Genomic DNA, 13,886 nt, shown 5'->3' with positions numbered 1-13,886 from the left:
AAGATGTTTATAGAGCAGAAACCGCCCTCGGACTCTCACAAGCACTTGCCACCACTGAAGAGTCCCCAGGAGGAACAGAGCGACCCGTTTGCTGAGCCGGGTCGAGCAGGGAGGAGCGTCTTGAGAAATTTGAGTGCCTCGTGCCCGTCCAATGCTGCTCAGGTTCCAGGCTAGTTTTCTTCCCTGGTCTCCTTCCCCGGGCTCAAGTTCTCAACAACTAGGGCTGCAGGGTTTGAAGAACGCTGCTGACCCGAGTTCCTCCCCTCTGAAGACCCGCGTGGGGTTGTCTGGGCTTCTTCCTGCTCTGCACCCCAAGTGTTCCCGCCCACAGTGCAGGCCAGAAAGAAGCCCAAGGACAAGGAGCAGAAAGCTCCTCAGGTGCCTACAGGTATGCCCCGTGATCCCCCCGATGAGCGAAGGTACAGTGAAAGCGAGGGAGCTGGCAGGACAGCCTCCGCTGGTCTCGCCCCCGGCCCAGCCTGGCCGCATCCGCTGCGGCTTCTCGCCCACCAGAGCTCTGACAGCCCCACTGCGGTACCACTGAGGTGCTGGGCTTGAACTTGAGTTAAGGAGGCCACGCACAGAGATAGAGGGAAGGTAAGGTGACCAGAAGGAGACAGGAGGGTTGAAATTGAACAGGGAAAAGAGCAAAAGTGAAGCCAGACACAGCACTGTAGATCAACGGCATCTCAGTAAAATAAGTTAAAAGAAAAAAAAGTAATGCCAGAATCCTACTTGGTCTTTTCTCCATTCTCCTTTATTCCATAAACACCTAGTTACAAGCTGCACAAATCAAAAAATAAAGGCAGAGAAGGACGTGGGGCAGATTTTTATGTTGCGTAGCGGCTGGGAAGGGAGACTGGGTTGGGAACCGGTTCTTCCCACCACACACAGCCCTGGACCAGGGCTATGGCCCCTGCAGCGGGGAATCTGGGGAGGAGGTGGGCAAAGATCCAGGGTCACTGAGGCCCCTAAACCCAGAGCCCACCCCAAAAGCCCCTTCGATGCATGGCAGGGGTAGAGTGGGGAAGGGAAGGAGTTTCAGAGATGGGGCAGCAAAGTGAAAAATCAAGTTAGTGGATACAGAAGAAGTGGAGCCATCATGGTAAGGAGATTAAAGAAGGAAAACGTAGGTAAAGGGGGAGTGAAAGGTTCTCGCTGAGACCCCCAGGGAGAGGTGGGGGCCAGCGGGCCTGTTAATTTAATATTAAATTGGGAGTGGGAGTGGAAGAGGATAAGTTATTTCAGGGGATGATTTCTCAGCCTCTCAGCCCGTACCTGGAGGGGGAAAAGAGATGAGCACAAGTCAAAAGGAAGACAAAATATAAAAGCCAGGGGTGGTGACTCATCCCTTATTCCGGTGAGGACACTCTTCTGTCCTTCCGTACCAACTAAAACTTTGACTGTCAAAGGCGGTGTTTGCTGGACACGTGGGCTGCTTCTGCCTCAAGGCTGAGGGCCGGGTACCACACGCTCCCCACCCCCACCCGTGCCTGAGGCCTCAGCCCCCCCAGGTACTTACACGAGAGGCCGAGGGCCCGGGGCCCTCACCAGTCATAGCGGCGAGACTGTCGAGACGGGGAGTCCTCGGGTCCCTGGATGGCCAGGCGGGGAGGCCCCTCAGCCCTCCGCCCCCCACCGCCTGAAGCCTCGTGCCTCCGAAATTCCAGGGGGCGCTGCTGCCGGTATCGGGAAGTCTCCCTCCGCCACTCATCATCAAAGGCGGCGGCCTCACCTGGGGAGGACACGGAGACCACACACGACACCTGTGTACCACCTGGCTTCCCGGGGCAGACCCGGGGTGGCTCACGACCAAAACCCAGGGCGAAGGCTGAAAGGCTGTGTGGGGGGACGTGCTGGGGAAGGGAAGCGACTTATTTAGCAATTTTGGATTCAACATGGCTCCTGGAAGCATGGACGCAATGGAGGCAATCAGGGCTCCTGGCAGCATGGAGGCAGTCAGGAATGGGATAATTAGTTACTTAGTGCAGTCCCACGCACACACTGTAAGTATTTAATAAATATTTGTCGACTTCTAAGAAATAAGTAAGAAGAACTAAAACAACGGATCCAGATGGAGACGGGTAGATTACTATCAGTATCTGACTCAGGTGACAAAGTTTGCCTTGCGCGGTGAGGACGCTGCCGGCACTGACTTAGCCCTAAGCTGACAAAAAAGCTCCGAGGAAGTTAAGAACATGGGGCTCATCCATAACCTTGCCCAAGAAATAGCTACGGAGGCAGGAAGAGACAGCTGCTATCTCCCGGCTCACGGGACCGGGGCAGGGGCTGCCGGCGGCCGGGAAGCGGGCCGGCCGCGCGGCGGGAAGGAAGGCTCACTCTCATCCAGGTTGATATAGTCCTGCCGCTCCTCCTGGTCCCCCGTGCGGTGGTTTCGGGAGCGCTGCAGGATGTGAGCCCTGTCTCGGATGTGATGCCCAATGGACATCTGCTCCAGCCCACTGTCCGAGTCCCGTACAGTCCTCCGAGTCTCCCGGATCTGGGGGGGAGGCAGAGCATGGCACACTCAGCGGCTCCTTCCAAAGCCCGGCTACACCAGCCCAGAAAGGCCGCCCGGGACCCAATCCTGAAAAAAGCAGCCAGGATTTCTGTGGGGGCCATCCGATCGTGCCTCCTCTGGGACAGGAGGAGCCCTCCAACTCACCCCGCCTGGGGCCGAGCGCATCTCTGCCGTCTCTTGGTAGACCTTGGGTGCGCCGGCGCCCGTATTGGAGTAGGAGATGACAGTGGAGGATGAAAAGGTCTGGCAGTTACCTCCAGCTGTCATGTGCTCCTGAGGACGGAAGGGAACAGCAGGGCTGTGTGGGGAGGGTTCGCCTCCGGGGAAGGGATCCCTCCCTTCGGCCACCTGTGCCTGCCCATATCTTTCTCACAAAATGTGAAAACATCAGGACGCATCATTACCCCCCAAATTCCTCTGAGTCCAACAACACGCCAGAAGGACCTGAAGCGATGGAGCCTTCAGTGCACGCTTCAGAAGGCGCACTGCTGCTTCCCACTCAGGAACCCGCACTCTCCGGGTCCAGTGGCCTTATCCAGCTTGCACACTCCACAAGTACGCCCTTCCCCACTCCCGCCTCTGGGGACTCAAGGTGTTGCCAGCCATCACTGGGAACAGGGCCAGGGAAGGGGATGGGATAGGGCAAGGGTCTCACCATGTTCCCAATCATGTCGTTCATCATCCCAAACATGTCCATGAAGCCGCCCGACTGGAGCAAAGAGACGGAAAACAGAGTCAGAAAGCAGGGCCACGATCAGAGGTGGGCGCGCTCAGGCTCCCACGGGCTACATAGCTACACGTTCCCTCTCTCCCTTTCCTTCACATCTAGCAACTGCTCTTCCTCATTCCTCGTGAACAGGTCCAGAACAGGCGTGCTTCTCTCCACGCTTCTCCTCCTGTATGCCGCTGCCCTCCTCCTCCTCCTCAGTCTCTGTGGCTGCTCTGATCCCATGTTCCTTCTCCTGGCTGCCCTATTTCCTCCTACCTTTAGGAAGCAAGCCAATGTCACTGGATTCTAACCTATAAGGGGTTGGTTCTGAAACTGTAGAAAAATCTTCTACAAGCCATCTCTAGTTGGCCTTTCAACAGCACCTCCTTCCTCAAAAGAACAATTATATCAGGCAATGATATCTTCCTGATGGGTACCGCTCCTAGAAATACAGGAGCCAGTAAGTTAGCATCGTGAACTCACAGGACTCAGCACACAGCAGGCCCAGAGCTCTGTGAACACTACACGAGGATTCTAGGGTTACCCATAAGGCTATCCAAAGAGGCACATTTGGAAATAATATCTAAGGGTATAGAGCATGTCTGAGATGGAAGGACGCAAGGAGATGAGGACTTACCATTCCCAGCATCCCGAAGGGGGAGACAGCCCCAGCCTACAGGAAGACATAAGGAACAGAAATTAGGGACCACATCCTATCTCATTACCATCCCAAACCAAGCCCATGGCCTCTGTTGCTTTTCCATCCTCCTCTCAAAAGGGGATCACAAAGCCTGTTTTTCCAGACCCCTTTCCCCACTCCTAGAAGGCATCCTACTTGCTAAGTTGGCCGTTGTGCAAGAAAAATCAAGCACTTTACTGACCACGCTCCAACCTTTTTTCGGGTCTCAGGTCTGTTGCAGCACCATTACCTGCATCCTGCGGCTGGCAGGCCTGGTCCCTGGCATGCTGCCATCTGTGATGCTGAGGAAGGGGCTGTATCCAAAGCCGCCCGACAACATCCGGTTCATGTGCTGACGGTGAATGGCAAAGGGGTCCCTGTGCAGGGAGTATACGGTGCGGGTGGCAGAAGGGCCAGCAGTCAGCACCTCCCACCCGCCCCTCCCCCGAAGAAAAGAGCCATAGGGAACCAGCGGCACAGATTTCCCCTCGAAGTCTGAGCTGGGGCTGAGTGGCCACCAAGTTGTGATCAGTGCCCGCGACGAGCCCAGATGTCTGGCTCAACTAGTCAGAGACCTAAAGTGGAGCGGATGCGTGCTCCAGAGTAGGAGGGGGAGGGGATGGATACTCACATCAGGAACATGGGGTCCTCAGGCTCCACGTCCCTCATGAAGCGGAACATCCTGATTTTAGCTCCAGGGGGCTCCACACTGTGAAGATGTGGAGGCTCAAATGTTGGAGGCGGCCAGGCTTTTCGCACACCCGCTCAGGGCAGGGACTCTCAGAGCATGGTCCCTTTCCAAATACTGGAACTGGCCCCCCAAACTCCAGGGAGACCCTTCTGCAGGTGTTCAACATCACCCTCTAGGAAAAGCACAGCTCTTCAAACCTCTCCCCGAAGGAGGACCATGGAAAATTTTTCCAAGCCTGTTTTCTGCCTCCCCCACTCAGAGCCATCCTCTTCCCAAAGCCCTGGCCAGAAGCATACTCCCTTTCCCCCGACGCCACCTTTCCGCAGGCGAATCCCAAGTGCCGGCCCTCCGCCCGCATTAATGACCCCCACCCCGCCCCCTCCTCACACTCGGCCGCCGCCAGGCCTCCCCCGGGCGGGCCTCACCGTCCCCTCCGCGCCTGGCGGCGGCACCCCCCCAGGCCCTGCCTCCCTGCCGGGCGAGCAGGAGGCAGGCTTGACCCGCTCCCCTCCCCGCAACCCAGGCTCCCGGGGTCCCTGCAGCCCCACGGGCCGCTCCCACACCGGACCGGCTGCCCGCTCCGCTTGAGCCTCACCGGTCCCCGATCCGGACTCAGCGGCCCATCCGGCCGGTCTCGCCTCTCGGTGCGCGGCAGGATCGGGGCTTGCGGCCCGGGACGCGGGATTGGTCCGGGCGTGAGCTCCTCGGCCTCCCGAACAGTCTCCTTACACAGCCGCCACCTCTGTGCCCCTCCTCGGCCCACTGAGCCCGAGCCCAGGCCAGGCCCGGGCGGAAGTGACGTCACGATGGGACAGCCCACCCCCTTGGGCCTGTGGAGCTCCGCCCACGAGTGGGCTTGTGGCGCGCGCGCGCGCGCGCGAGCGCCCGCGTGCGCGAGGCTGGCTGCCGGGCCGCGGAGCAGGGAGTCGCGGAGTCTTCCGGGACCAGGGGCGGGGAGGCCTCGTTAGTAACCTGGATTTGGGTCCTGTGGACTGGAGGAGGCTCCCTGTAAGGGTGTGGGGGAGGAGCAGAGGAGTCCATCGCCGCGAGGGGAGGAATACGGAAGAGGACGCGGGCAGATTCCCATGGGGGAGGGCAGGCTCCTCACGGGCCCCACGAGGTGGGGCGGATCCCTGGGGGAGCAATAAGCAGATTTCTACCCGGGAAGCTTTCATCCCAAGAGGGAGGAAGGGCGGCAGTTCTACGGGGGAGGCGCTAGGGCCAGTCCCCTCGAGAGGAGGCGCGTTCCAGGCAGGGGCGGGGCCCTCGGAGTGACGTAGGAGAGGAGGTGACAGTTCTGCCCAGGTCTTCCTCTGGCTTCGAGAACTCGGGCTGGGGCAAAAAGAATCCAGGTTGGGGACCGGCCGCCAGATGGCGCTCTGCGGCCAGGCTAGAAGTGCAGCCCCTTGGGAACTGGCGTTGGCGAGGCTCCCGGACCCCCCCTCAGTTACCCTGCTGTGAAGGGTCACACTGGGGAGAGGCCCTAGTTCTGAAACCTTTTCGTTTAATGCCAATCTCCGCTTTCTCTTCTCTAACTCCTGTATCCTCTGGAGCTCCCAGTCCGCACTGATCTTTTCTTGCCTCGAGACAAGTAGGTAGGTAGGTCAAGGGTCTAACGTTTGGGAGAAGAAAGGGGTGGAGCGCTCCATTAACCAAGCTCACCCAGGGGCAGAGTTGCAGACAGGCCCAGGAGACCTGACTCGACTCGAAGGCCAAAGACTGACACTTTGACATACTAAATGTCTTGCATAAAATCTGGCCCAACTGGAGAGAAGGGCCCCCTCCCCCTGGGTGTCAGGGGATTTGGACTGTCCGGGGTGGACTTTAGACCGGACCCCTCCAGACTCCAGCTCTCCTGGTTCTTTACACTGGCCGCTAGCCACGTTAGCGGGCCTGACATCTGTGGGCCTGTGAGAGAGGCTTGTTCCCATCCCCAGCACTTCCCTGGGGAAGGAAGTGAAGGGGGTCCCTGGTGACTCAGGAGAAGGTGGTGGGAGCGGGGCTTCTTAGGTTTCTTTGGACTTGATCATTATTAAAGAGGAAGGAAAAACACAATAGTGGAGACAGAGGGGAACAGAGAGAAATTAGAAGCTGGCAGACTGGCAAAGTTAAAGCCAAAGACAGAAAAATAAGAAAATGTATTTTCCATTGATATTTCTGGGGAAGAGACTTAGTAAAATCTTTTATCTTCCAGATGCTCTTATCTCTAAACATGCCGCCATGCAAGTGCCCCTTTTCCTCTTGCTCCCAAACAAAAGCATTTTGACATGTGATCAAGAGTTGTCCCAGGAGAGTTCTGCAGCCCAGCCTTAAGGAAGAGTGGGCCTTACCTTCCAGCCTCTCCCTCCTCATTTCATGTCCAGCCTTCCGCAGAGATGCCTAGGAGATGCAGCTTAGCTTCTAGCCTCCTCCTTTGGTCTTTTTCCATTACCTTGTATCCTCTACCTACTGCCTTTAGGTGTCTAGAGCTCTTTCTCTTTTTCCTTCCAAGACTTAAGAATCTGATATCAGGGACTTCCCTGGTGGTCCAGTGGTTAAGACTTTGCACTTCCACTGCAGGGGGCACGGGTTTGATCCCTTGTCAGGGAACTAAGATCCCGCATGCCGCACGGTGTGGCCAAGAAAATGAAATTAAAGAAAAAAATCTGGTTTATCAGTCATTTTTACCTTTGCATGATTTTAAATCAATTACCTCTCCTAGGAATATTTACAAATTACAGTTTAGCATCTAACTATGACCTGGGCTTTGTCTCAGGTTAAAAAGAGATCCTTGGGACTTCCCTGGTGGCACAGTGGTTAAGAATCTGCCTGCCAATGCAGGGGACACGGGTTTGAGCCCTGGTCCGAGAAGATCCTACATGCCGCGGAGCAACTAAGCCCATGTGCCACAACTACTGAGCCTGTGCTCTAGAGCCCTGTGAGCCACAACTACTGAGCCCACGTGCGACAGCTACTGAAGCCCGCACGTCTAGAGCCCGTGCTCCGCAACAGGAGAAGCCACCGCAATGAGAAGCCCGCTCACCACAAGGAAGAGTAGACCCCGCTCGCCACAACTAGAGAAACCCGCGTGCAGCATCGAAGACCCAGCGCACCCAAAATAAATAAATAAATTTTTAAAAAAAAAGAGATCCTTGAACAGATGGGGATGAAGGAGGAAATGCAGAGCTCATTTTCAGAGTGCCCAGCGGTGGACCATTACAGGCAGCCATCCACTCCAGGAATTGAAGGAATGTAATTTTACAAGTAACCTTTCTGTCACCTAGACATGGTTTGTGTCTGTCTTCCTTCTCCGTCACCTTCCCATCCCTTCCGTCCCCCTTCCTCCCCCCTTCTTCCTTCCTCCCTTCCTTCCTTCCTTCCTTCCTTCCTTCCCTCTGTCCCTCCTTCCTTCCTTTCTCACGTCTCTGTCCAGTGAATTCTGATGAACAGAAATTCCTCAGTCATCAGAGTTTCCTGTAGATGATAAGATGTAGGAGGGAGGGTGGGCCCTGCCAGGGGTGAGGCTGAGCTCAAAAGGGGATAAGCATTGTTGGGAAGGAAGAGAAACAGTGGTTTCTCTTCACTGCTTTATCTGATGGAGCCAAAGTCAGGAAGTCCTTGAGAGAGTAGAGCTGGGACAGAAAAGGGGCCCTTGTTAGATGTGAGCTCACGCATCTGGAGCAATCCCAGGGCAGTTGGCTATTGGAGCAGGGTGAGGATGGGGCGATGATGGAGTTAGGGGAGACTGGATTCCAGCCTGAGCCAACGTGAATGGGTGTGATTTGTGTATGTGTATGTGCATCTGTATGTGTGTGTGGGGGAGATAAACCCTGACAATTAGCACTAAGTTGCCCCAGGTAGAGAGACTGAGTTGTATAGTGGACATCAGATCAGAGTGAGATTGAAAAATGACTCAGGAACATGTTTTTAAAAACCAGCTTTTCAGTTTGTTTTATATTCACATCCATTCAACAAATATTTATTGAATGCCTACTGTGTCAGGCACTGTTTCTGGCTCTGGAGATATACACAGAGAGAAAAATAAAGCAGGTTGGAAGTTGGGTAGAGGGACAGGCAAGCAGCTGGGAGGTGGTAGTTGCTTGTTAGGGTGACTAGGGATGGCCTCATTGATAAGGTGACTCTTAAGCAGACTGGGGTTAAGGCATTCTGGGCAGAGGAAAAAGCAAGTGCAAAGGCCCTGAGGCAGAAGTATGCTTAGTGTGTTCACGGAACAAAGAAGCCAATGTGCCTAGACTGATGTGAATGAAAGGAAGAGCCGTAGTGAGAAACAAGGCACAGAGCAAGAAGGAAGCCAGATCCCGTGGGACTTTGTAAGACCTACAAAGGACCACTCTGGCTGTTGTACGGAGAATAGACCATTGGGCGGACCACAGCAGAAACAGGAGGACCTATTAGCATGCTGTAGCCATATCCAGATGGCTTAGAGTAGGTTAGAAACAGTGGAGGCGAGAAATGGTCAGATTCTAGGTATGTTTTGAAGATGGAGTTAACAATCTGCTGATGGTTGGATGCAGTACAAGGGAGAAGAGTCAAGAATGACTCCAGAGGGAGTTCCCTGGTGGTCCAGTGGTTAGGATTTGGCGCCTTCACTGCTGTGGCCCTGGGTTCAATCCCTGGTCGGGGCAGTAAGATCTCTGAGAGCCGCAAGGCATGGCCGGAAAAGAAGGGAAAAAAAAGAATAACCCCAGGGTTTTCTGACCTGGGCAACTGAATGAGAAATAAATGACCATTCTGCTTGCCACACTGTACTGTGTGCATATAGGATTAGCTTGAGAACATATGGAAATTGTGTCTGGCTGAAATTGTGATCCTAACCACAAGGCTACACTGGATAACTGAGTGGACAGTCTTCCCTTTAGAAGCTAGCCACCCAAAGCAGGAGGAGGACAACAGGAATACGTGAATCCCATGCCTAGTTCAACCATAAGATATTAGATGTTAGACTGCCTTGGGCAGGTATGCTAATGTTAATGGTTGGCATTAGCAGTGGAGTTTTAAGTCTTAAGAACTTCCTGTTGTCTGTTGATCATTTCAAGAAGGCATCGCCAAGGAGGCAGCATGTCTCGTGATTAACGTAGGCTTTAAGGATTGAAGTGTGCGCTGCCTGTGTGGCAGTTCCTGTCAGTAAACATTTATGGAGCTCCTACTATACGCCAGGCACAGTGCAAGGTGCTGGAGATGAAAAGACAAGTAAGACACGGTCTCTGCCCAACAGGGTTCACAGTCCAGTGAGGTTGCCGACATGGAATCCATGATAATCCTGGGATGAAGGCCGCCATGGGAAGATGTATATTAAAAGGGCAAAAGTGGTCCAGAAGAGGGCGTGAGTGGCTCGGGGGGTGGGGTAGGGCAGCCAGGAGAGCATTTCAAGCGGAAGGTGAGATTTTAGGTAGAAAAGCAGTTTATGCATTTCAGCAAACATTTTTGAGCTTCTACAATATGCCAGGTACAGCAATAAGTGCTGAAGATACAAAAACTCTTAAATCATGATTGAAAACCCAAATTAATTAAGCTTGAAGTCAGTGAGTGATGTTGACCCTTGGAGCAGGGGCAGGACTGGGCTTGGAGAGAAGAGGAGGTGCTCAAGGAACCTTTAGAAAGTGAAATGTGAAGGATCTAGGGAAGAAAGGAAGAGGCGGCGTCTCGGATGACCCCTTGGCATGAATAAATGGGTGGGGGGCGGGATCTTCAACTGAAATAGAAAAATGGGGGAGTTGCAGTTGGAAGGCATGGGGTTGAGGCGCTGTGGAGGATCCAGGGAGAGAAGACAGAAGGGAATTGGAGTCATGACTCGCACTCAGGAGAGAAGCTGGCGCTGGAGATATGGGTTTGAGAGTCATCAGCGTTTGAGGTATGCGTTGGCAGTGGGACTTGTACCATTGGAGGTGCGTGATGGAGTCGCTTAGGGAGACTGAGTGAGAACAGGACCCCTGAGACCTGGGCCACCTGCATGGGTTCAGTTGGCACCGTTGACTGAATAACCTCCTCCAGATTATTAAGTCCTCCCTCGGCCTTTTACCTTCTGGGCAGAATAAGCCTCTAGCTGTCACTCCTGGTACCATCTCCCCTAGCCTTTTCACTTTCACTTTCCTCTACTCTGGGTCAGCCACATTGTCTGTTTCATCTGTGAAAATGTGGAAATCCTGAGCAATCATGCACCTGTGGTAAAGTACATGACAACAGTGGCCCAGGTGACCTTCCAACACGGCAGCCAGAATTGCTTTTGACTTTCCATGTACAGAACACTGGGGATGGAGACAAGAGACGAGATAGAAAAAGAAAAGGCAGTTTAGGGCCAAGGTCTGAAGTGGTGCTGTCCAATATGGTAGCCACTAGGGCTATTTAAATTGAATTAAAATTGGGAATTCCCTGGCAGTCCAGTGGTTAGGACTCAGCGTTCTCACTGCTGTGGCCTGGGTTCAATCCCTGGTCAGGGAACTAAGATCCCACAGGCCGTGCAGCATGACAGAAAAAAAATAAAATAAAAAAGAATGAGGTAGACTTCTATTTAAAATAAATAAATAAGGGACTTCCCTGGTGGCACAGGTGGCACAGAATCCACCTGCCAACGCAGGGGTCACGGGTTTGATCCCTGGTCCTGGAAGATCCCACATGCCACGAGCTACTGAGCCCATGCGCCACAACTACTGAAGCCCGCGTGCCTAGAGCCCATGCTCTACAACAAGAGAAGCCACCGCAATAAGCAGCCCACACACCGTAAGGAAGAGTAGCCCGCGCCCAGCAACGAAGACCCAACGCAGCCAAAAAATAAATCAATAAATAAATTGAATTAAAATTAAAGTAAAAAACACAGTTCCTCAGTTGCACTAGCCGCATTTCAAGTATTCAGTGACTACACGTGGCTTGTGCCCACTGTATTGGAAACTGCAGATATAGAACATTCCCGTCATCACAGAAAATTTTGTTGGACAGAGTCCAGCCTAACTAAATCTAGGAATCCATCTCCTCTCAACTCTCTACTGTCTTGAGTTTTGAAAGGATTTTTTTTTTTTAAAGCAAAGGAAAAATGAGGAATAGCAAACGAGGTCATTGGGAGTGGAATGGGATGAAGAGTATAGTGAGGAGTGGAGAGGCCCAACTTTCAGGTTTCTGTCCTCCCATCCTTGAATGATAGCTAACAACGCCTTCCTTAGCACTTCACCTATCAGATAAAGAGGCAAACTGAAAAAACCCAGGAAGCTGAAGAGGGGGAAGAATTCACTTTAGAATGAGATGGAAATAGTTATAGAGTTGAACACCTTCTACAGAGTAGTGAGGGAATTGCTGGGATGTCAGAAGTTTCCAGGGGGCTCGGGCCTCCCCTATTCTCACCTGGCCTTCCTTTTCCCACCTCCAGAAAATGTGTAAGAAGGCACAGGTTTCCCCATTCAACCAGTGGAAAATTCTCCGTTGAATTGTGAACTAAAAGAACTCTAGGAATAGGCAAGCTTCCACAAGGCCTCAGAAATCATTCTTTGGAAAGTAGTAAACACAGGCTGGCATCATTTAACACTCTTGGCCCCAGAGGCCCAGAGACCAACCCCAAGGAATAGGGGGTGGGCTTTCAGCATCCCACTCATTCCAAATTCATCCTAAGTGTGTAGCTTTCTTCTTAGGAAGCCAAGACTTCAGGAGACATGTGTTGTCCAACCAGAGAGCGAGGGCTAAGGGGTGCTTCTCCCATGCAGGAAGGAATTAGGTCCAGGCCTCCTGCTTCCCACTTTTTCCTTTGGTCCCTGCGGACCCTAGTGTCCAAACTCTTAGATTCTCAAGGCTCTCCCTTGGGCCTTGGGGCAGGATTCCCATTCTCTGCCTCTCCATCTCCCTGGAATTTTCCACTGCAGCTGCCTCCGCTCCCAGACACCCCTCCCTGGGCAAAATTCCCGGCTCCCTCCGCCTCCCCTTCCCTAATCACACCTCATTCCCACCCCCGGCCCTCAGGCCCAGCCCACAGTCCAACCCACAGCCCACACTAACCCCGGTGGTCCCAGTTAGGGAAATGGGAAGCCAGACCCTTATAAAAGGGTGAGAGGGAAGGTCCTAGGCTCTCTCCAGGGCGGGGATAAAGGACAGTGGAGGGGCTGGTCCCCTGTGGGGCTGGAGTGGGGGGAGTGGCCCTCCTCAAATCCCCATATAAGGCAGGGCAAGCAGTTAGGCTCCTGGATTGGCTGATTCAAATGAGCATTCCACCTGGCAACAGAGTTTCTATTGGCTCTCAGGAAAAATAGGAGGAAGGTGGATGGAGGTTGTTGGTGGCGGTGATTGGAGGGGGGGGAGGGGAGTGGAGATGACCGGAGTGGGGGGCGGTTACCAGGGCAACAGGGTAAGAGCCCAGCAGGGTGTCCGAGACAGCAGGCGGGGCTGCTAGGTGGAGAAGGGGGGAAGAGGAAAGGAGGGTGGGAGGGAGAGGAAAGAGACTGACGGGGAGGGAGCGAGACAGGGAGACTGGGCGGGGGGGGGGGGGGGAAGGGGGAGGAGGGGGGAGAGGGAGATAAATGAAGCAAGAGAGTACAGAGATAGAGAGGGTCAGAGATCGCTAAAGACATCAGCGAGTATGTCAAGAGAAACAGAGACAGAGATGGAAAGATCTCAGGGAAAGATGGACAGAAGTCGGCAAGGAGAAACCTGGGTGGGGCTCCAAGATTTCTGAGGAGACAGAGACTGAGAAACTGATAGAAGAGTCGAAAGAGAAATTAGGAGGTGTGGACACCAAGGGACCAAAAGATGGGGTATTTAAGCACTCAAAGACTAAATGGTGATGATTGGTCAGTTATGTCTTTTTTTATAAAGAAAATGAAAATGATAAAAAGATGAAGACTAATGATAGACAAATACAGGAGTGCACATACACCAAAGATACCTTTTTCCAAACCCTAGCCTTCCATCCCATCCACCTTCCTGACCTTTGCTACACACCCCAGGTCTCCTGTCCCCTCCTGAAACCCCAAGCTTCTCAAAATGACCCAAAGATACTGAGACTGAAGGAGAGGAGCTGAGGGTGTGTGGAACAGTGTGGGCTGGAACCCCCTGCAAAGGAAGCAGATATCATCCAGAAAGGCTGGGGAAGATGGCAGCAGAGGAAAGAGAAAGACCAAGAGAGGGAAAATGTGGGAAATAAGGACATGAAGAGGAGTTGAGGAAAATCAGCTAAGGATATAGGGCCGGGTGACAGACTCAGATGAGACAAGAACAGTGTTGTCTGGAGAGAGAGGGAAGGCAGAGATGGAAGGTAGAAGAGGGCAAGTGAGAAGTGGAGAAGGGGCGACAGAAGAGAGTTGTGAGACAG

General features: G+C 53.5%; 1 protein-coding gene across 1 annotated transcript; it reads right to left on the bottom strand.

Annotated features, from left to right (window-relative positions):
• Window positions 1-705: 705 nt before the first annotated feature.
• MLF2 (myeloid leukemia factor 2) lies at window positions 706-5,382 on the bottom strand. The gene is made up of 9 exons (XM_079936503.1): window positions 5,196-5,382; window positions 4,541-4,618; window positions 4,160-4,286; window positions 3,868-3,903; window positions 3,177-3,230; window positions 2,666-2,794; window positions 2,341-2,500; window positions 1,523-1,735; window positions 706-1,278 (listed from the first exon to the last, which is right to left on the bottom strand). Exons 2-8 carry the CDS (start codon window positions 4,588-4,590, stop codon window positions 1,548-1,550), a joined length of 744 nt encoding a protein of 247 aa, XP_079792629.1. The 5' UTR covers window positions 4,591-4,618; window positions 5,196-5,382; the 3' UTR covers window positions 706-1,278; window positions 1,523-1,547.
• Window positions 5,383-13,886: the final 8,504 nt, after the last annotated feature.

Source organism: Stenella coeruleoalba (genome assembly GCF_951394435.1).
Source record: "Stenella coeruleoalba genome assembly, chromosome: 11".
NCBI classification, from domain to species: Eukaryota; Metazoa; Chordata; class Mammalia; order Artiodactyla; family Delphinidae; genus Stenella; species Stenella coeruleoalba.
Note: the sequence above shows the minus strand (reverse complement) of the source record. Positions and strands in the feature narration are given on the sequence as shown.